Raw genomic sequence first — 21,963 nt, forward strand, 5'->3', positions numbered from 1 at the left:
AACTTAATGGAACTCTTTCGCGGTGAAGGTAGGAAACGTCTGTTGCCTGGGGGCAATGTGCTTTTGCATACAACGTGAGATCGAGCATTGTGGATTTTTAAAGGGCTGATATGAAAGAAGTCCTGGCGAAATATCTTGCGGAACATTCGCTTAACAACGCTTATAAATTTTAAGAGAACCTAGTCCTCATGTGTAACATTTTTATTGATACTTTTTCACCACGTTCACTAAGCCGACTCTTCTAATTAAATTCAGTTCTTTCTTTCTGATAATCGTACTTTTGGAAGCTGAAAAAAAAACTCTAAACATTCCAATTAGATAATCTTCTATTTGAAGTTCAACCCTTTGCAATACATTGTACTTTCTGCATACTAATTGTTCGAATCATTTGATTGTCACTAGCGTAAGTAATTCATGCCCCGGAAATCTCGCAAGATTTAGAGTTTCCTCGACTTCGCCGCAAAAGAGCGGTATTAGGTTAGATAACTGTGAGGTAATCGCGATACTAAGTATTTATACGGTATAAAGTGGGATGGAACAGTTTATGCTTTTTTATAAACCGCTTCGCGGTTTTATAAAGCGTAAACTGCCCTAACCCACTATATACATTATAAAATGGGTAGCTATTAAATTCATTCCTTAATTCATTATCAATTGAAAGACTAATGGTATAGATATACCGTGAAAGAAGTAATTATCACTTATTAATACCCAAATGAATTGCTATATGTGTGAGAGTTTTAATGCCAAACGTCCTTTTCATGCAGAATTAGAAATGCAGATGTACCGCCAGGTACCCTCCATTGCGTAACGTAACGAGAGAAGGCTGTCCGTAAAATAACACAGTGCATCAGCAGTAGTAATTTCTTTGAATTACGTAAATATGACGCCATAATAGCATATGACGTCATTTTACTGCATGAGGTTGAGCTGAGATGACGGGGAGAGTGTCATAGATTTTACATTTCTGTCTTATGACATGTAGAAATGTTGAAATCAGCTGTCTGGATTGTTTATAAGCTTCGGTATAATGGTGAATATTTGCATTGACATCATGATTTCTGTCTCTTATCTGATATACAGCTTATTCAAACTATAACAAAAGAGTAGAATGCGAGATGTTCCCCGTTACATGCCCGCAGACAGAGTTAGAATTTACATCGTGTTTGAATTATGATTAGTAAATATAAGTATAAACTGAAGATATTCTGTGTGAATCAACAAAAGTGGTATGTTCTGAATCTCTTCGTGATAATTTGATTTCTGTCTATTTTTTATAAATTGCTATATATATAAAGAATGGAAAATACCCTCATGTGTGGGTAAGAGGAAGTTCTCATGAAATATTTACTTTATAAATATAATTCAGACTTGTCCCCAACTCTTCCAAATATATACAATACGATACCATTAATTGATTCATAGAACAAAATGTTCACAATAATGTTGTTTATTACTTGTGCTGATGCGATTTTTGTGCAACATTCCAAAAATATTATAAGTGACCGTCACGTGAAGTATTGTGAACGTCCCAATACAATCTGACAAGCGTCCCCCGCGCTTTACGGGCCTGTTTTTAGTATTTTTAAGCCTTCGGAGAGCCTTAACATTACTGCGAACAGTGTTACCATTAAAAAAAATGCAACCTTGGTAGCTCCTGGGGATATTTTTAAATAAAATACTCATATTTATGCGTCTCCTAACACCTTTAATTGTACGCTGTTTTATCTTACCCATTTGAAGTCATGTGATAAGATGGAGCTTCAGAACGGTCACATGTATGGACGCCGGTAAAATGGCCATAAAACTTTATCGATTGCATTCCTTTTTCACAATATTCGTCAACTGTCCAGTTGAAGGTAAGGATATTTACATTCATGTTAAATTTGTTTGAGAAGGGGGCGGGTGTATTGTCAATCGATCAAAGGAATGTCTTTCTTACGAACACAAGAATAACTGAATCCACACTTTTCAAAAGTTTTTTCCCTTGCCTGCCATCTTTGGGGGGAAACCCATAGAATCACGATAGTATAGGCTTTGTAACTTTCTGGTTTGTAACGTTGTCATCAAACAGAAAAAAGGTAACTTGTACTTTGATTGCCCCGAGATGGTACCTACCAAAACATTTTTTTTTAAAAAATAATACGATGTATCACGACATTTCAAGGGGGGGGGGGGGGAATCGCAATATATCATTATATATAAATATTTATCAAGTTATTACATTTGCTGGTTTCTATACAGGGTTTTCATATCTTAAGGAAGGAAGATGTGGAATTCGTGGGTTTTTTTTAATTGTTTGTTTGTTTGTGATTTTTGTTTTTAGCTCACCTGAGCTGAAAGCTCAAGTGAGCTTTTCTGATCACATTTTGTCCGGCGTCCGTCTGTCTGTCCGTCTGTCTGTCCGTCTGTCTGTAAACTTTTCACATTTTCGACTTCTTCTCAAGAACCACTGGGCCAATTTCAACCAAACTTGCCACAAAGTATCCTTGGGTAAAGGGGATTCAAGTTTGTTCAAATGAAGGGCCACGCCCTCTTTCAAGGGGAGATAATTAGGAATTACTGAAAAAATAATGGCATCATTTAAAAATCTTCTTCTCAAGAACCATAAGGCCAGGAAAAATGAAACTCATGTGGAAGCATCCTTAGGTAGTGTACATTCAAGTTTGTTCATATCATGACCCCTGGGGGTAGGGCAGGGCCGCAATGGAGGATCAAAGTTTTACATAGAAATATATAGGAAAAATCTTTAAAAATCTTCTTCTCAAGAATAGCAAAGCCATGATGAGTCATATTTATATGGAAGCATCCTCAGGTAGTGTAGATTCAAGTTTGTTCAAACCATGACCCCCGGGGGTAGGGCGGGGCCGCAATGGAGGATCAAAGTTTTACATAGAAATATATAGGAAAAATTTTAAAAAATCTTCTTCTCAAGAACAGCAAAGCCATGATGAGTCATATTTATATGGAAGCATCCTCAGGTAGTGTAGATTCAAGTTTGTTCAAATCATGACCCCCGGGGGTAGGGCGGGGCCACAATGGAGGATCAAAGTTTTACATAGAAATATATAGGAAAAATCTTTAAAAATCTTCTTCTCAAGAACAGCAAAGCCATGATGAGTCATATTTATATGGAAGCATCCTCAGGTAGTGTAGATTCAAATTTGTTCAAACCATGGCCCGCGGGGGTAGGGCGGGGCCGCAATGGAGGATCAAAGTTTTACATAGAAATATATAGGAAAAATCAATAAAAATCTTCTTCTCAAGAACAGCAAAGCCATGATGAGTCATATTGATATGGAAGCATCCTCAGGTAGTGTAGATTCAAGTTTGTTCAAACCATGACCCCCGGGGGTAGGGCGGGGCCGCAATGGAGGATCAAAGTTTTACATAGAAATATATAGGAAAAATCTTTAAAAATCTTCTTCTCAAGAACAGCAAAGCCATGATGAGTTATATTTATATGGAAGCATCCTCAGGTAGTGTAGATTCAAGTTTGTTCAAATCATGACCCCCGGGGGTAGGGCGGGGCCGCAATGGAGGATCAAAGTTTTACATAGAAATATATAGGAAAAATCTTTAAAAATCTTCTTCTCAAGAACAGCAAAGCCATGATGAGTCATATTTATATGGAAGCATCCTCAGGTAGTGTAGATTCAAGTTTGTTCAAACCATGACCCCCGGGGGTAGGGCGGAGCCACAATGGAGGATCAAAGTTTTACATAGAAATATAAAGGAAAATATCTTCTTCTGACGAACAGAAAAGCTATGTTTAGTCATATTGATATGGAAGCATCCTCAGGTAGTGTAGATTCAATTTTGTTCAAATGATGACCCCCAGGGGTAGGGTGGGGCCCAATGGGGGATGGAAAGTTTTACATAAGAACATATAGAAAAAATATTTCTTCTCAAGAACAGAAAAGCTATGTTTAGTCATATTGATATGAAAGCATCCTCAGGCAGTGTAGATTCAAGTTTGTTCAAATGATGACCCCTGGGATAGGGAGGAGCCACAATGGGGGATCAAATTTTTACAAAGGAATATATGGGAATTTTTTTTTTTAAATCTTCTCAAGTACAAAGCCATTTGTTATATTGACATGGAAGCATCATCCGATAGTTTAAAATTCAAGCCCCCCCCCCCCGGTCTTTTCAATCCTGATTGTGCTTTTGCCTAGCCAATGTGCTCAGGTGAGCGATGTGGCCCATGGGCCTCTTGTTTGTTTTTGTTTTTTTGTAAAAACTTTATAACTTTTACCGGCCTTGTCTTTAATTCTTTCTAAAACTAAAAATAGACTAAACTACAGATTTCACTTCTTTCTTTATAAACTGCTAGAAAAAGAAATCTGATTAAAAAATATGAAGAATAAGGGGTATTTTTTAGCTCACCTCAGCCGAAGGCTTAAGTGAGCTTTTCTGATCAAAATTTGTCCGTTGTCTATCGTCGTTGTTGTAAACTTTACACATTTTCATCTTCTTCTCAAGAACCACTGGGCCAATTTCAACCAAACTTGCCATAAAGTATCCTTGGGTAAAGGGGACTCAAGTTTGTTCAAATGAAGGGCCTTCTTCCAAGGGGAGATAATTGCGAAATCGTGAAAAATTTTTGGCATCTTTTAAAAATCTTCTTCTCAAGAACCAGTGTGCTAGAAAATATGAAATTTATGTGGAAGCATCCTCAGGTAGTGTAGATTCAAGTTTGTTCAAATCATGACTCCCGGGGGTAGGGTGGGGCCATAGTGGGCGATCAAAGTTTTACATAGGAATACATAGGGAACATCTTAAAAATCTTCTTCTCAAGAACAGCAAAACCATGATTGGTCATATTTATGTGGAAGCATCCTCACGTAGTGTAGATTCAAGTTTGTTCAAATCATGACCCCTGGGGGTAGGGTGGGGCCACAGTAGACGTTGTGGGCGATCAAAGTTTTACATAGGAATACATAGAGAAAATCTTTAAAAATCTTCTTTTCAAGAACAGCAAATTAAAGCCATGATTGATCATATTTATATGGAAGCATTCTCAGGTAGTGTAGATTCAAGTTTGTTCAAATCATGACCCCAGGGGGTAGGGTGGGGCAACAATGGACGATTAAAGTTTTGCATAGGAAAACATAAATGTAGGAAAATCTTTTTCTTATTCTCAAGAACAGCAAAACCGTGATTTGTAATAATAAAATAAAAGCATCCTCTGCAGGTAATGTAGATTCAAATTTGATCAAATCATAACCCCCAGGAGTATAAAAGGGCCACAACAGGGGATTATAGTTATACAAAGGAATATAAAAAAGATAAATCAATAAAAATATTATAAAGATATTATTAGTCCCCCCGGAACCATTTTTTTTAATTTTATTTCTTCTTTATGCTAAATCTATATGTATTTCTTTTAGGAATAATGTTTCCACTCATTTGATTAATATGTCTAACCAGTGGAACCACGTGACTGTGATGCTTTCAGAAGACACGTCAATATACGACTTTACAACAGGCGTCGTCTACAGATGGATAAGATGATCAATTTGACGTCACATTTTTATATATCAAATCAAACTAACGTGGAGGTAGAACTAACATCAGGAAATGGTAGAGGAAAAGTTGTAAATGTATTAGTGAATAATACTTAGAACAAAAATACATACTAGTATATTACAATTCTTTATATTCTGTTTATATTTAAAGTATTGAAAGAAACATTTATATTCTGTTACATGTAATATTCAAAATACCGGTATTGCAATTGAAACATATGGTTCTGTTAATGGTTTTCATGTTTTGACTTACACATTTTGAATAGAAAAAAGTTCATTAATTGATAAGCATTTTACTTCTAGATGTAATCCTTTCCGTTCTGCAGTTTTCCAGATAGACTAATTCAAGATGACGAAAAATCTTCAATTCAAAGGTGTAACAGGTTGCTACGTTTGGTGATTTTCAATATGAGAAACTTGTCAGAACGCATAAATAACTAACAATCCTTCCGTTCAAAATTATCCCAAGTTCATGTTTTGGTAAGCGTTATCATTTTATTGTATGAGAGTAAAATAACAGTTGTGGATTATAAATTGAATTCATTATGACGTCATGTTTTAATTACAGATAAGGATGAATGTGATCCAAATCCTCATAATGGTCATCCCTGCTCAAATGAAGTTGAAGGTTACTTTCGCAACTGCCTTTCTGGGTTTAAAGGAAATATGTGCTAAACTCCACCAAACTTTTCTCCTGTCCATGTTTTAACAATGGAACTTGTGAAAATTCGAACACATCATTCAATTGTTTATGTAACATGCATTATACAGGAATAAGATATGAAAACGCAATAAGTAAGTTAATATATTCATAAAACACTTTGAACTTGTATGAAGCGCAAAATCAAATACATTTAAGGCGTTCTAACATATTTTTAAATGGTGAATCTTGGAAGTGTTCATGTGAAATTGAATTATTTTGTGGATTGATTGCCCTGAATAAAGATTTATTGGGAATGACGTTGTTTAAGGACAGATGATACAAACAAACAAAAAATGGATGCCTGGATTGGTACACGTATATATTTTTTGACCTATTTTGGTTGTAAATGATTAGAATAATAGATTTCTAAATCTATGTTCAAAATCCCACCTTTCTGCAACCATCCTTATTAATCCATACAAACTTTTGTCACTGTATATCCAATTATTGTGAAATTTTAGAAGAAAAATGAAAATCTATGCGGTAAAACTTATTAGTCCCCTACCGGTGAAACCGGAGGGGACTATAGGTTTCCTCTGAGTCTGTCCGTCCGTCTGTCTCTCTGTCTGTCTCTCTGTCTGTCCCCCTGTCTGTCTGTCAGTCTGTCCCACTTGGTTTTCCGCACTTTTTTTCTAAACGCTTGTAGATATTGAGCTGATTTTTAATATGTGAGTGTATCTTGATAAGTTACAGATCAAGTTTGCATTTCGTTCCGCTTCAATGATTTTTCACGGAATTACGACCTTTCCAATTTTTCAGGGTTTTCCGCAATTTTTTTCTAAACGCTTGCAGATATTGAGCTAAATTTTGGTATGTGGCTTTATCTTGATGGGTTTTAGTTTAAGTTTACATTTCGTTCCGCTTCATTGATTTTTGACGCAATTATGGCATTTTCAATTTTTAACGGGAACAAGATTACATTTGCCGGTAGGGGACTGGTATTGCTAATGCAATACTCTCAGAATGCTTGTTCAATTTACTTTTATAAACATGACTTAAGTTATTTTCAAGATTTTTGGTAAAAATTTGTTTGTATCATCTGTCCTTAAGCAGTAAACAAACACAAAAATATTGAGCCTCAATGACTCTAATGATTTATACTTAAGTTCAAATACATTTAATGTAAAATGTCAATTTCTTTGCAAAAACAAATACAAACCTCATCATTTCAGTTGACGGTGGTTGGAACAACTGGGGTTTCTGGTCAACTTGCTCAAAATCATGCGAGTCTGGGACAAGAAAACGAAAGAGTTCATGTAATAATCCTTTAATTTGCCATCTTAGGATGGAAAACCGTGTGATAGTTCGGAGGCTGAAGAACTTCAGGATTGCAATACAGATAAATGTCCCGGCATGATCATAATGAATTTAGAAATAGAGCTTAATGTACTTGCATAGCATGCAAATAGAGTACTAAATATATATCGTTATAGAATGTCCTCCCTTTAAAGCTGGAAATAACTCAGTTGTGGATTGCTTTGAGAATATAGTAATCTACAGAAAACGTGTTTTCTTTCATGTGAGGAGGGTTATTTATTCCAGACGGGATTGCAATCAAATATACGTGTGTGTTTCGGAAACCTTATTTAAATGGAATGGAAGCAAAATTCTTCCAAAATGTGGTCGTAAGTACTTGTATTCTAAATTCTATTATTTAATTATGTTTTACTTTACATAACTCAATCAAGCAAACTTTTGTCACTTAAATGTTCCAGAATGCAAGAAATAAGGGATATTATTAAAGAGAAAACAAAAGAAACCGTAAGATGTGTAATGAACAAAACGTGCGATTCAGAAATGACACTGGAAGGTATGTCAATATTGCAATGTACAATGTTTCGATAAATATTTCCTAGAAAAAAATATTTTATTGATATAATGTACAATCTATATGATTAATTGAAATAACCACGACCCCCCCCCCCCCACCACCACCACCACCACTCACTCACTGTATAATAAATGTTTCCATATAACAAATAGATGCACTACATGTAGGAATTGACGGTAATGTCATCAATATTTCTGGTTTGTTCATTGACATTAAGGAGTAGAAGGATCTTGAATAATTGAGACAAACATAAAAGAAGCCTTTTGTTTAGGTCAATCCCTACATATGTCTAGGTTCTAATATACATGTATTTCATTTAAGATGTTATACAGTTTATTTTGCAAATTTCTACTGGTACACAAAAAGAAAACTTTATAAATAATGCTCACAAGTCTTTCCTCCTTTCTTGGTGAAAAATGCTAATATACAGTTACCCGGAATCGTGTTGAAAACTTCTTTGTTGCAGTTGTTTTTGGTAAACAGTATTTTGGAAGAACATATGAAGAATATGTCATATTATATATGTTATACCGAACAGGTAAGCCCACTATACCGAGTAAAACAAATAATCCACCCGTTATACCGAACGGGGTACGAGGTTACTGTTATACCAAACAGATCCCTCACACAAGCTCCTAGTGCACTCCATAGCAAGCTTGTGTTGGCTCCTAGGGTAGCCTTAGCGAGCCACCACATGCTCTACAAAGCATGTAAAATAGATAACCAAACATAAATAATAATATAATGATGACTAATGTCTCTGCTTGTCTGACATATCCGTAAAAGCCTCGACAGCAACGTAACGTCAGTCTTCAGCCCCATTGCAGGTAGATCACAATCTTGTGCACATAAACATAACAAAGGTCCATAGATACAGGTGACCAGAAAAATTCAAATAAACAGCAGCAACAGCAGCAGCTCAGATCTATATGTTTAAACATACAATATATCAACGGCTAAGATTTATTGCTTTTTAATGGGAGTGGTGGGTAAGAAACAATTATTACAAGTGCAGAACGCTGGAGTAGTTGGTTGAGTAAGAGGGGGAATTCGCCACGTGCGCCCCTCTTTTATACTCGCGGCAGTCGGGAGAAAGTGTCAAAAGACCTATCCCATTGTTTTTCGGAAATCAATTAAATGCGTTTAATTTGCGATTGCATTAAACGATCTTAATAGAATATTTTTCCGACAAAATAACAAAACATGTTTTTGGATGATAAAGGCCGCAGCTTTAATAATTGTTTCAATGACAAATGTCAGATAAGCATTTAACAATCATCGGGTGCCACACACCTAAATTGGTAACGGGCGTTATGGCACCTCGCCTTCTAGGGTATTCCACAGCAAGGCGTAACAATATGTATTAATCGACTCCTAAGGTACCCCTTAGCGAGTCAGCTGGGATATCAATGTTATTGCCTCCTCGGGAATTCCTTAGCGAGGCTACTACCTGTCTGATTGACAATATCTATGTGGTTTTTGGAGAGCAAGTCTTCCAACAATCTATTGGAATTCCCATGGGTACCAATTGCGCCCCGTTATTAGCAGACCTTTTTTGTATTCACATGAAGCAGAATTTGTCCAAAATCTTATACGTGAAAAGAAGAAAACACTTGCTGTGGCCTTCAACTCATTTAGATATATCGACGACGTATTGTCAATTAACAATGGTTATTTCCATTCTTATGTCGATACTTCTTATGCCGGTGAGCTTGAGATAAAACATACTACACAGGGTTCTCCACAAGGGGTTTTACCATGGCGGCCCGCCATGGTTAAACGAGCTCCGCCATGGTTAAAATCAGCGGCCGCCATGATTAAATTCTATTGCATTTCAGTACTGTCACTTAATTTTAATGACCTGAGTAGTTAATTGTGTTTATACTACGGCTGGCATGCACCTTGAGAGAAAGCGGACTGTACGTGCTCAACAAACACGGCCATTGATCAGCGAATACCATGATGCTTGACAATTGAGAGTCAATCAGTTGATGATCAATATCTTGAGAACAAATTTTTTCTGTACGCATGTAATTGCGGGGAACTATGCACAACGTGTTCACTATATACATATAATAACAAATTTACAAACAATAACACAGCGCGCAGGGACGTAACGATGTCTAATAATCGACAAGCATTCGAATCAAGTTTCTGTGGCCAAAAAGAAATTTCCTATCCCTTGTATTTAATTAATTCCTCTTGCTCCGTTTTTAAATATTAATTTTATTATTTTTCTTATTAAATGGACACAAACGCCAATCAGCACGTCCAAGTTTTAGAGTTATCTCTCGTTTTTATGAAACGTCGCTTGGCGCTTTTTTTTTTAGCAGTGTGGCACATGGATAAGTAAACTGTGAAAAAAAAATCGGGATAAACGCAGTGTTGGAAAACTTTTAGAAAGAGCAGAACAGAGAAAAAAAATGTTACAGTTATTTAAAATTTATGCGCCTGCCTGGTTATATTAAGTTTTGATACCTATACCATCAGTAAGTTTTCAAAGACCATGCAGTTAAAAGCTCAGACAATGTTAAGATGTCGGTGTTTGTTCGTTTGTGTCTGTAATTTTTTTTTTTTCAAAATAGGGCCTACTACTCCTTTATCAGTTTTGGTCCTATTTAAATAAAAATAAATCGACGAACATTGTATTAATGTTTACTATATACATGTATTAAAATTAAAAAATATATATATGAAATTCTTTTAAAACGATCCTACAGTTTTGGTCCAATTTTGGTACATTTGGTATGTTTAAAAACAAGGATACATAATCCTTTTAATTTTATGGTTTTATTTTTATTTCTTTTCTTTTATTTCTGTTTTTTTTTTAAATTTCTTTATTTCATCTTCTTGTTTTGCAGTGGTTAAGTTCTGTGAAATCAATCATAGATTATAAAGCTTAGAGAGTCTAACACGCGTTCGTGCTTTTGATCACATTTCTCTTTCGCACAGCTTCCTCCATGGTTAAATTTTCAAGTGTGGAAAACCCTGCTACAGAGTCTGACACATCTGTTTCATATTTGGATATTTTACTTGAAAAAGACGTTAATGGTAATCTAACAACCAAGCTTTATGATAAACGTGATGACTTTAACTTTTCAATCGTCTACTTCCCTTACTTATGCAGTAATATACCTTCATCACCTGCATACAGGGTTCATATCTCTCAGTTGTTTCGATACGCAAGAGCATGCTCTACGTATGTACAATTTCTAAAACGAGGTAAAATATTGTCAAACAAGTTGATGAAACAAGAATATAAGCAGTCTCGTTCAAAGTCATCATTTCGTAGGATTTATGGTCGATACAATGACCTTGTCAGCAAATACAATTTACCTTTGAGTCAAATGCTGACTGACGTTTTTCATACTAATTGTTAGTCCATTATTTACACACTGAATTGTCGACGGATTTTTCCGTTATTTCCCGATCATGACAAGGAGCACACGGTGGGTGTGACCGGTCGGCAGGGGATGCTCACTCCTCCATGGCACCTGATCCCACCTCTGACGTTTTGGAGGTCCGTGTTTGCTCTGCTCCAATTTGAATTGTTTAATAGACTTTTGAGCTTGAATTCTTTTCGTTATCTCCATATATTTCATTGTTTTAAAATAAGCTTTGATTTTGAATCACATTGCTAATGGAGGGCACAAGGGGGGACAAATTAGAAAAGTTTCCCAAATTTCCTCAATTTTGATGCAATTTAGTGACATTTGAAATACTTTTCCTATGGAAACACAGAGGAAAAGATTGTCTTTTTAAGATTTTCATACACAAGATTAATCTGACACAGATTCATGAATTATGTAAATTTCGTAGAAAGACAGTGTTTTCTGAAAGAAAATTCGGTGTTTTCTGAAAGAAAATTTGCCTAAGATATAATGAAAAGTTTAACAAAATTCAGAAAATTCAGAAATTTTCCAACATTTTCTTGAAGAGTGACCAAATTGAATTTTCAGGGTAGTTAGAACCATTTCCAATTTACTTAAAATCTTTTGGTGACTAAGCTTGCATTGATGATGCATCCAGGGATGTAAGCTGTTAGACTTCCTTCGGATTCTGAATCTGAGCTAAATTTTGCATATGATTAAACATTTGGAGGGGGTGAATTCTTAAGAAACTATAAGCTTCATCTCGACAAAAAGAGTTTTTGAAGAGGTTTATTCCCAGGTAACTGTAAGTTCCATGCTGACCAAAGTTGCATGAAAAATGATTTAAGGTGTTAACACTGCCAGACTGCCAGACAGGGTTCGGACGCTGAATCTTACATTAGTATTCCTGGGTTTTTTTAACTGAGAAAGCGTTTGAAGCATTTTTTCTCAAGTAAATAAAATTCCTACCAAGACCAGTAAAGACGGCTAAATATTACATCTAGAGATGCGCACTGTTTGAACATTGTTTAGTGTAGAGCTAAATTAAAGATTACATTAGTTGAGGACAGCTGTGTAATCTTTGATTTCATGTGTTTATTTTACATTTGTTCATTTTTCAAATATACATGTATGACATAAAGTGTTTAATATTGTTTATATAATTAGGGCTTATTGTACAATTTCTCATCAATTTTTTTTAATTTTTGATACTAGGATAGATTTATATATGGATTAGAATTTCATAATTTGTATTTTCGAAAAAAACATATACTCATATAAATGTTTGTATGATTATGTTTGTTAGCATTCTTCATTTATTTTACTCAATTTCACATTTTTTGAATTTATTTGCTATGAAAGATATGGAGATAACGAACAGTATTCAAGCTCAAAAGTCCATTAAACATTATAAAATAGTTGCAGAGCAAACACGGACCTCCAAAACATCAGAGGTGGGATCAGGTGCCATGGAGGAGTGAGCATCCCCTGCCGACCGGTCACACCCGCTGTGTGTTCCTTGTCATGATCAGGAATAACGGAAAAATCCGTCGACAATTCAGTTTGCAATTGATCTTATGAAAAATATATGTAAATTAATAAAAAAAAAAAATGAACATGCATTACAGAATATTTATAATTATATTCTTGGAAATAAATAAATGAGATATGAGATTTTGAACAGTAATCAAGCCCAAATGTCCATTGAAACAATACAAATTTGGAGCAGAGCAAACAAGGACGTTTTCGAATAAAAAGTTGCAAGAGTATACGATACTTGTTAATCAGATATCAATTACAAAAAGTGAACAGAAGAAAATGACACTTATTACATTAATTGATTGATCTTCTTTATGGAAGCAATGTTTTTTTATAGGAATAAATCCTGATTAGACAAGATATAAATGTGAATGGAACAACTTGAAACTATTATCATCTTTAAGTCGAACTTGCGGTGGGGAAAATAGAGCAGAAGGGTTACCTTGCTTAAATCATGTCCTGTTAAGTTTGAAAATTTTGCTATGTCAGACATGAGTTTTGGATTAGGTTGAATGGAACAACTTGAAACTATTATCATCTTTAAGTCGAACTTGCGGTGGGGAAAATAGAGCAGAGGGGTTACCTTGCTTAAATCATGTCCTGTTAAGTTTGAAAATTTTGCTATGTCAGACATGAGTTTTGGATTAGGTTCCTGCAAACAAGTTTGGCTTAACAGAGGTACATTGTACCTACAGTTCCTTTAATTTGGGTGTTCTTTTAGAAACGGGTGGTATGGAAAGTGTTGTTCACAAGATAAACATATCCCCATTATTTTTTGACGGGTAAAAGATATATTCCAGGAATATTGAATGCAATGAGGAATTCTCTTGAGGCTTGCTCAGAATTCTGGGTAATCTATTCTCAGAACTGGGAAGGATTTGGGGGTTACCTCAGCGGTACCTGAGGGACCAGCTTGATCCTAGCGGGTACCAAATGCAATGTTTGGGGCCTACCCCTAGGGTATTATCCCCATCTAGTTGTTGTATACCAGATGAGGCAGGTAAAGAGTAAGAGCTCGAGTTAGAGCTTGAATTCGTTTATTTGGTGTGACATTCACTCTTGTTTGGGGCACCAAGAGGCCCATTCCCACCTCAGTCACTTGTGGAAGCGCTATCCCGCCAGGTTCTAAGGGAGGTCATCTTTATACTTTATTTCTACATAAATCTACTGGTTCATCGATAGGCGTGCAAGCCAATCGATTGATCATGGCCATAAAACCAATAAATCTGACAGTTATTCCTTATATTTACATGCTCTTGATTCTGCAAATTCACGTGCTACAAGCTACGCTTCTGTCTCTATTTGTCCCGCCCCGCACGTGTTTTTTTTTCGCCACGCCTATCGATGAACCAGTAGATTTATGTAGAAATAAAGTATTTTTATTATTTGAAATTTTATCTCGGACAAAGACATTGGAAATGTAAATATAAAGATATAAAGATTTTAATCATCGTTTTCAACATTTGTTACATGTAAGAATTTTTATACCAGAAACCTATCGTACATTTGACGTACGATAAGAAATCGGGATACGAAAGTATTTTCTTTGCTTAAAGATGCAGACATCGTGTTTGTTTTTGACAGAAGGTATACATAATATGATATCAATGCTTTAGAGAACAGTGGATTGAAAAAAAATCGCGAATAACTCTGTGGGCTTTCCACGTTGTTTCTTTCTCAAGTTTCAGACTTTGTTTTTCGTGGATAGATAATTTATTGTTCCAAACTATGCCTCCTCATTTTCAATTTATCTAAAAAAGAAAATGATTAAAATATTTACAGCTTTTATTAAATTTTATGAAAGCACTTTTTCCCTAAAACAGAAGTACAAGTGTTTACATAAAACATTAATTTATAAACGAATCGACTTTCCAGAACGAAAAAAGGAAATACTGAGGTCGCATCACATAGATAAAAAAAATACGTTTATAGTCTTTATACACCCGCTATTAAGGAATATATGTTTGAATCTCAAAGTAAGTGCAATAAAAACGCTCTTCAGTTCATTAAACTTCATGAAAATATTCTAGGAAACCAAACCACAAATCTATAGCAAACAAAACAGTCTCTTGCGTCTTGGATGCCTTTTATTTTGTATATTTTGGATGCCTCAGGTGCCATCAAATTAAATTGTTCTGGCCAAAAACTGATCACAGATAACCGTTAATTTCATAATGTTACTCGTTGTACTGTTGATTCTCAAAATGTATCAAAATCATGCTTTCTGATTTCATACTTAAAATACCAGTACATCAATTCTCCTATAAGTTATAATTCATGGTCAAATCATAAAACTAATTGTATGGCTTAAAGAATTATTATCGAAAGGTTTTTTGTCTAATTTCAATTCACCATTAATGAAACTATTGTAAAATTGAATTTCTGTAATTTTAAAAAAAGGAGTATTACTTATAACTGGGAAAACATAAAGGGATGCACGGATATGATAATACTGTTGTAGATACGAAAGCATTATTTAGAAAACAGGACAAGGTAACTTTAGTCAGAATGAAAACGCAGTTTCTAATAAATGATTTTAAACTCTTTGTATGAGTATATTCTTCTATTAAGAAATATTTTGATAAATGGTTGCATAATTTTGAATTATTTTTCCGTAATTTTAGCGTCCTTGGGTTTGTCATGGTTTTTAATCGAACTGGGTACCTCCAGTTCACGAAGCTATAAATCCTACAACTAGTCTAGTTTGACTGTAAATGTATTTGAAAGTTTGATTGAAGATTATTATTTCTCCATATATTTATTCAAGAAAAAACGAAATAGCATTTAAATTCATATTTTTTGCATTTCTTGAATTTCTTTAAAACGTTTCATAATTGGAATTCTATATCCATACATATAAACATGTAATGTATGTCCGAATCAAATGTAAAATCAACACATTTAATTAACAATCTTACTATGGTGTAGACTGTGATGTCCTAAGATAAACAAAAGCTGGAACCGAAGGTGAAAATATCTGAATATCACACTCAATCTGATACATGAAGACTAAATAATTGACATATTTCCGTCGCTTATGTACATGTAAAAGTGAGTCTCCTTCACACACGGATGCAGATTTCATTAGATCGAAGTATACTTTAACTCAGAATCCTTTACACTTTCGAGGTCACAGTCTTCCATAATCGTAGACCTGCACGATCAAGTGTATGTAATACTATATACATGTATATACTGAACAGGAAATTTATCTTAAAAGTGAGTTTATGTTTCATTATTAATAATACTTTGACAAGATTATGTTATTAATTTCAACAAATCATTTGAAACAAAGTAGACAATTTATGTAGTCAACTGCTGTGTAAAAAATTGCTTTATGGTACACAAATTAAGAATTACCGTACAGAATATTTAAATGGAGAGAAAATTACAGGTAGCAAAGCAAGAAAAAGTGAGGACAGTTTTCCTTATGATACTTAAAAATCAATCAAGAAAAGAGCAACATCATTCTCTAAATATTTTAGTTTCCACGTTATAAAAATATATCGGGCTTATCTCCTTAAATGTAGGTACATGTAGAATATGGTAGTGAAACCATAGAAGAAAAAAGAAGGGGGGAAAAGAGAAAAATTAATGTAAACAAGCGTACTTGCTTCATCGTAGTAAAACTTTTATATGCAGTGAATTTTCAGATTTTGAGAGAAGATGATATTTCTGTTGAGAATTTTACTGCTGTTTGCCAGTCTAAATTTCGGGAACAGTTCAAAACTCGTCGTTATACTAATGGACGGTTTACGGTGGGATTATTTCGACAACGTGGATATGCCTGGGTTCGCTGAAATGGCACGGGATGGTGTGAAGGCGGAGTACATTATCCCTGACTATCCATCGATATCTTATCCTAACTTTTACTCCATTATGACAGGTTTGGTGGTATAATATTTCTTTTAAAAAAAATTTCTCCAATGTGTATAAAATTCTGATTTAGGTTTGTTTTTTTGTTTTTTTTTTTTTTGTTTGTTTTTTTTTTTTTGTTTTTGTTTTTGTTTTTTTTTTTTGTTTTGTTTTGTTTTGTTTTTTTTTTTACATATTTATGTACAGTTTTCTTTCACAGATGTTAATTTGTTAAACCATACATTATGAACAAATGATCTATCAACCAAATCCGTGTACGTATTTCTCTAAATTCGATATTAAAAAATAGTTAGATCACTTATTAAACATCAATTCAATTAACCTTTCATATGGCATAAATTCAGGTCTACATTGCGAATCCCATGGAATGGTAGGAAATTTCATGTACGATACCATTCATGACAAAAACTTTCTAATTGGTCTCAACCCTGACCAAAGTCTTCCTTTTTGGTGGGATGATGCAGAACCATTATGGGTCACAGCGGAAAAACAAGTATGCAGTGGGTTTTTTTAAATTGTCAGTGTTATCTAAAAAAATCAAGTATTGACAATATCAGTGTAATCTTCGTAGATTAGGTCTTCTATCAATCTGTTGATATTCAGATAGGTACTTAATGTGTCACATTATAAGCACACCTGTTTTTGTATTCTTAAGAAGTAGAATCTACTTTTTTTAAAAAAAATCTACATGCTACATAAACACAAGTTTCTTGCTGTAGCTTTTAATTCAACATTTAGATATTTTGACATGTTTTATCAATTAATGATATCAATTTTTATTCCTACATTGAATAGATATAACCCATTCATCTCGAAGTAAAAGACATCACGAGACTGACACATCTGTTTCATACATGTATTTGGATGATTTACTAGAGAAAGACATTAATGTCAAACTAACATCTAAACTTTATGACAAACGTGATGACTTTAAAGTTTCTATCGTCAACTTCCCGTTATATCGCTATATATCATTATCACCTGCATATGGTGATTATGTTTCCCGTTTGATTCGATACACAAGCCTCAGGGTTTTTTCTACCTAAGAATACCTTCTATAACAAAGCAGGCTTCTAACAGATAAGTTGATGATACAGAAATATCAACAATTTTGTATAAAGTCTCAGCATTTTGCAAATTCTTTCATTGATACAATGACCACATAAGCAAATACAGTCTATTGTTTGGTCACTTGTTGACTGATGTCTTCCATATAAATTGTTAGGCTATTATTTCCACATTGAATTGTCCGTTTACGCAGTCATGACAAGGGCATACGACAGGTCGACAGGATATGCTTAAATCTTCATGGCACCTGATCCCACCCCAGTTTTCAGAGGTCCGTATGTGTTTGTTCTTCTCATTTGAATTGTTTATCGGACTTTTGATTAGTGCTCGTTATCTTCACATTTCATTATACAGTAAAATAAAGGAATGATTATTTGAATCATACATAAATAAAAGCAAATAAATGTTGTCTTTACCCCTTAGAATTGGATTAAGCTAAAGAATTAAAATAAACTATTAACGTCATTCTATTGTCCCTGGGTATTTTTTAGGAATGGAGAGTTAAGAACAATGGGCGACTTCTAAATAGCATTTATCGAATTTACCTTCCACATTTATTTTCTTCTAAAAATGTCAATCCCAGCTAAGAAAATGACGTAGATTTGTATGAAGATGAGACTCATGTCTCTCAATTTCTTTGAAAGCTGAAATGCTCCAAGAATATATGTGCATTTTCTTTCATATAAAACAACAAACATCACCCAACATAGCCCATTCTTGATGTGAATTTTGACCAATATAGAGCTGTACACGTACTAGCGATGGCACAATCGAAAGAATACATACATGGAAAATTATATTCCGAAACAATCATGATATATTTACTTTCCAATAACAATTTCAGGGTGATGACATACAATGCACATTCGAATTATAAGCCACTATTGTGTCAATCTAAAGTAATTATGGGATTAATTCAGATCTCCACTACTCATTAATGCTACTAATAATATGACCCCATATAATTCCCTAATATTTTAACAAGGTGGAGATACACTATTAAGTCATAAAATACCAACTTACGAAATGTTCAAATATTATGTTGTTCACTTTCAAAATAATATGAACAAGATAGATAAAAGTTTCAGAATGCCAGAGAGATGGACTGGTATTGAAACCCTTCCAATTTGGGCATAGACATTTCATTTCTTATGTAAACCCCTTTATTCAGAGGTATACATGTAAAAATGTAGGTTCCAAAAATACGTCTATTGTGTGTTGCATATTATTAATATTTTTTTAATACAATTTACCATTTTAGTTGTTATGAACGAATTTTGGACTTAAATAAAATCCTTGTATTACTTTAATAAAACACTACTGCCAAGTTTAGCTGTACAAGAATATAATCCCTGCTGAGGTCACGATTTATCTCAATTATATTGTTCATGTAAATATATTTAAAAAAAACTTCTTATTTGATATGTTAACTTATTATTAATTTCATTTATAAAATTACAGGGGAAAAGGTCCTTTATGTTTTATTGGCCGGGCTGTGACGCAATAATACGGGGAGTGAGACCAACATATTGTGAAAAATATACACGTGCCACACTGCTATCAGATTTTGAATACTCACTTCAGAAAACTATGGAACTTCTCAGGAATGATTCTGCTGATTTGATTGGTAACCTTCAGCAAGCATAAAATGAATTTGAAAGTATTCGCTTTCCACGATGTATATTTTGTTTTAATTTAAAGGCAAAATTAAGGACATTTTATTAAAACGCCTAAAATGTTTTTTTTTCAGGGATATACTTAGAAGTTCTGGATTTGTTTGGACATCGTTACGGTGTAAATTCGGTGGAATTAAATAAAATGTTGGTAGATGTTGACAAAACTTTAAGTTATTTTCGCCAAAATTTGACGTCATCTGGTCTTGATAATGAAGTAAATTTGATGATTTTCTCTGACCACGGAATGATCAATACTACGAAGAAAGTGAACATCACTGATGCCTTGAACCTTACAAATATAAAAATCATATTTCAAGAGCCATCTTTTTTAACAATCTGGCCAGAGGAAGGAATGATTGAAAAGGTAAATACGATTTTGCAATATGATACAAATTAAGTTTTAATCGAAATAAAATAAGGTTAATCATACATTCTTCATCATATTTAAAAAAAGTTAAACAAAATTTTCAAGATAGTTCGAGAGGTAAAGAACTATATATTCTTATATATTTATCATTATCATCTGAAAAGTCCCCATATGCCTGTTTTGTTATAATCACGTAATTTGTACTTTTTCACAATAAGTTGTTTGTCAAAAAAAAAAAATAAATAAATAAATAAAAATAATAAAACGGAGTTTATGCTTTCCATAAGTATTCATAGTTATTAAGACTGTATATATGGATATCGGCAAGAGACCCTTCTCCTTTTTTTTAACTCAGGTCGTTTTTTTTAAATTGCGCCCTATTATGCAGGTCACCACTAAAGTAATGAAATAAAACCAACTTTTGGTATTATATAATTCTAGCATATTAAGTGAATTACTTTACATTCATTAATGACATACAAAAATGTTGTTTCATTAGTGGATGTTGCATCATTAAAACTCAAATTGATTTGTAATTAATGACACAGTTGTATCATTATTTATTGCAAAGTTACAACGTAACACATGCTACATTATATCACATTATAGCATTAGTGAATTTTCATTCCATTAGTGGTTATTACATGACCCTATTTATGAATTTGAACTTGATATACCTCTTTGGTCCCATCTTGAAAGGTTATTAAGAGGCATGGGTTATTGTAACTAATTGTAAAGGTAAATGTAGGTCAATAGGTCATAGTTAATGCTATTGACTAGGAATGCACCAACTGGGGAAATTTGTCCCTCATCTACCCTTCCCCCACTTAGTTACTTTCTCCATTTTGCCGCCATTGTGATCTCTCTTCATTGAATGATGTTGAATTGATAAACAAATGATACTTATATTACACCCATAATGCAAGTAATGGGAAAAAAGATAAAGAAAATAATAGCAGAAAAGTTCGTAAGTAAAGAAAAAAGGCCAAATAAATTCTTTTTTTCATAATGTGGATAGTTTAATCTCTTGATATCACAAAGCAAAACAACTAAATTTAAGTCAACGTATTTCTTATTCGAAGGTATACAACGACTTAGTGAGGGCAAACAAGCCAAACATTACAGTTCACAAAAAAGACTCCCTTCCTGACCGTTATCATATAAAGAACCATAGACGAACCGCGCCCATTGTTATAGAACCTGACAATGGCGTGGCAGTGGTTTCTCCTTGGAAATGTAGCGAATGTAGTGTAAGTAATTATTACAATAAATCTTGGTTTCCACATGACACTGTTTCATAAAACTATCAATGAAAATAAGTTTTAATTCTTCAAATTATAAAAGTGAATAAAAAAAATATCATTTGATTGTTTCTGCGTCACCGAGGCATACATTATTGTTTAAAAGCATGTGCATCTTAATTGAAATACAGGTTATTCCACCGGGAACCAAAGACATAGGTATCCATGGATTTGACAATTTAGTTCCAGAAATGCGGGCTACTTTCAGGGCTTCTGGACCAGGTAAGGGAAAAACAAGAGTAAAATAAAATATGTCTTTTTATGTGAAAATGTGGTAATTTTGAGAACGAAGTATGATTTATTTATAATTTTGAACAAAAAAAGAATTCTTAATCACAAGGATAATGCTAATACCCTGTGTGTATATTTTTTCAGCATTTAAGAAGAACTATCAACATAGACCATTAGCAAACATAGAACTTTACCAAATTATGTGTAACGTTCTAGGATTAAAACCCAATGCACATAATGGAACTTGGAATAATGTGAAATATATGTTGGCTAATGGGTCCCCATTCCATGTATCCTCGATTCTAGTGATCCTTAGTGTATCTTGCATAATTCTAGCACTGTTTTAATGTTATGTGAATTCCGCACGGTAATTGTAGGAGAAAACTGCATAAAATCAATTCAAAGTTAAGAGTTGAATATATGTGTATTGTATTATTGTTGTTAATGATTAAAACGGTTTTAAAGTTCA

The 21,963-nt window shown here is 33.9% G+C and overlaps 1 protein-coding gene across 1 annotated transcript; it reads left to right on the plus strand.

The window, feature by feature from the left end:
* Positions 1-16,641: 16,641 nt before the first annotated feature.
* On the plus strand, positions 16,642-21,841 carry LOC133204765 (glycerophosphocholine cholinephosphodiesterase ENPP6-like). Its single transcript, XM_061340509.1, has 7 exons — positions 16,642-16,861; positions 17,196-17,344; positions 19,381-19,546; positions 19,670-19,959; positions 21,045-21,212; positions 21,395-21,485; positions 21,639-21,841. The coding sequence occupies exons 1-7, from the start codon at positions 16,642-16,644 to the stop codon at positions 21,839-21,841; spliced, it is 1,287 nt and encodes a 428-aa protein (XP_061196493.1).
* The last annotated feature ends 122 nt before the right edge of the window (positions 21,842-21,963 follow it).

This window comes from Saccostrea echinata, unplaced genomic scaffold, assembly GCF_033153115.1.
Source record: "Saccostrea echinata isolate AGI-Se365-2 ecotype Australia unplaced genomic scaffold, CSIRO_AGI_Sech_v1 ptg000054l, whole genome shotgun sequence".
Classification (NCBI taxonomy): domain Eukaryota; kingdom Metazoa; phylum Mollusca; class Bivalvia; order Ostreida; family Ostreidae; genus Saccostrea; species Saccostrea echinata.

Excerpts from the sequence above, each read along its gene's own strand:
- LOC133204765 (XM_061340509.1), top strand. The coding sequence starts at position 16,642 with ATGATATTTCTGTTGAGAATTTTACTGCTGTTTGCCAGTCTAAATTTC. Across the intron at positions 16,862-17,195 it reads CTTTTACTCCATTATGACAG|GTCTACATTGCGAATCCCAT; the intron begins GTTTGGTGGTAT and ends GCATAAATTCAG. Across the intron at positions 19,960-21,044 it reads AGGAAGGAATGATTGAAAAG|GTATACAACGACTTAGTGAG; the intron begins GTAAATACGATT and ends TCTTATTCGAAG.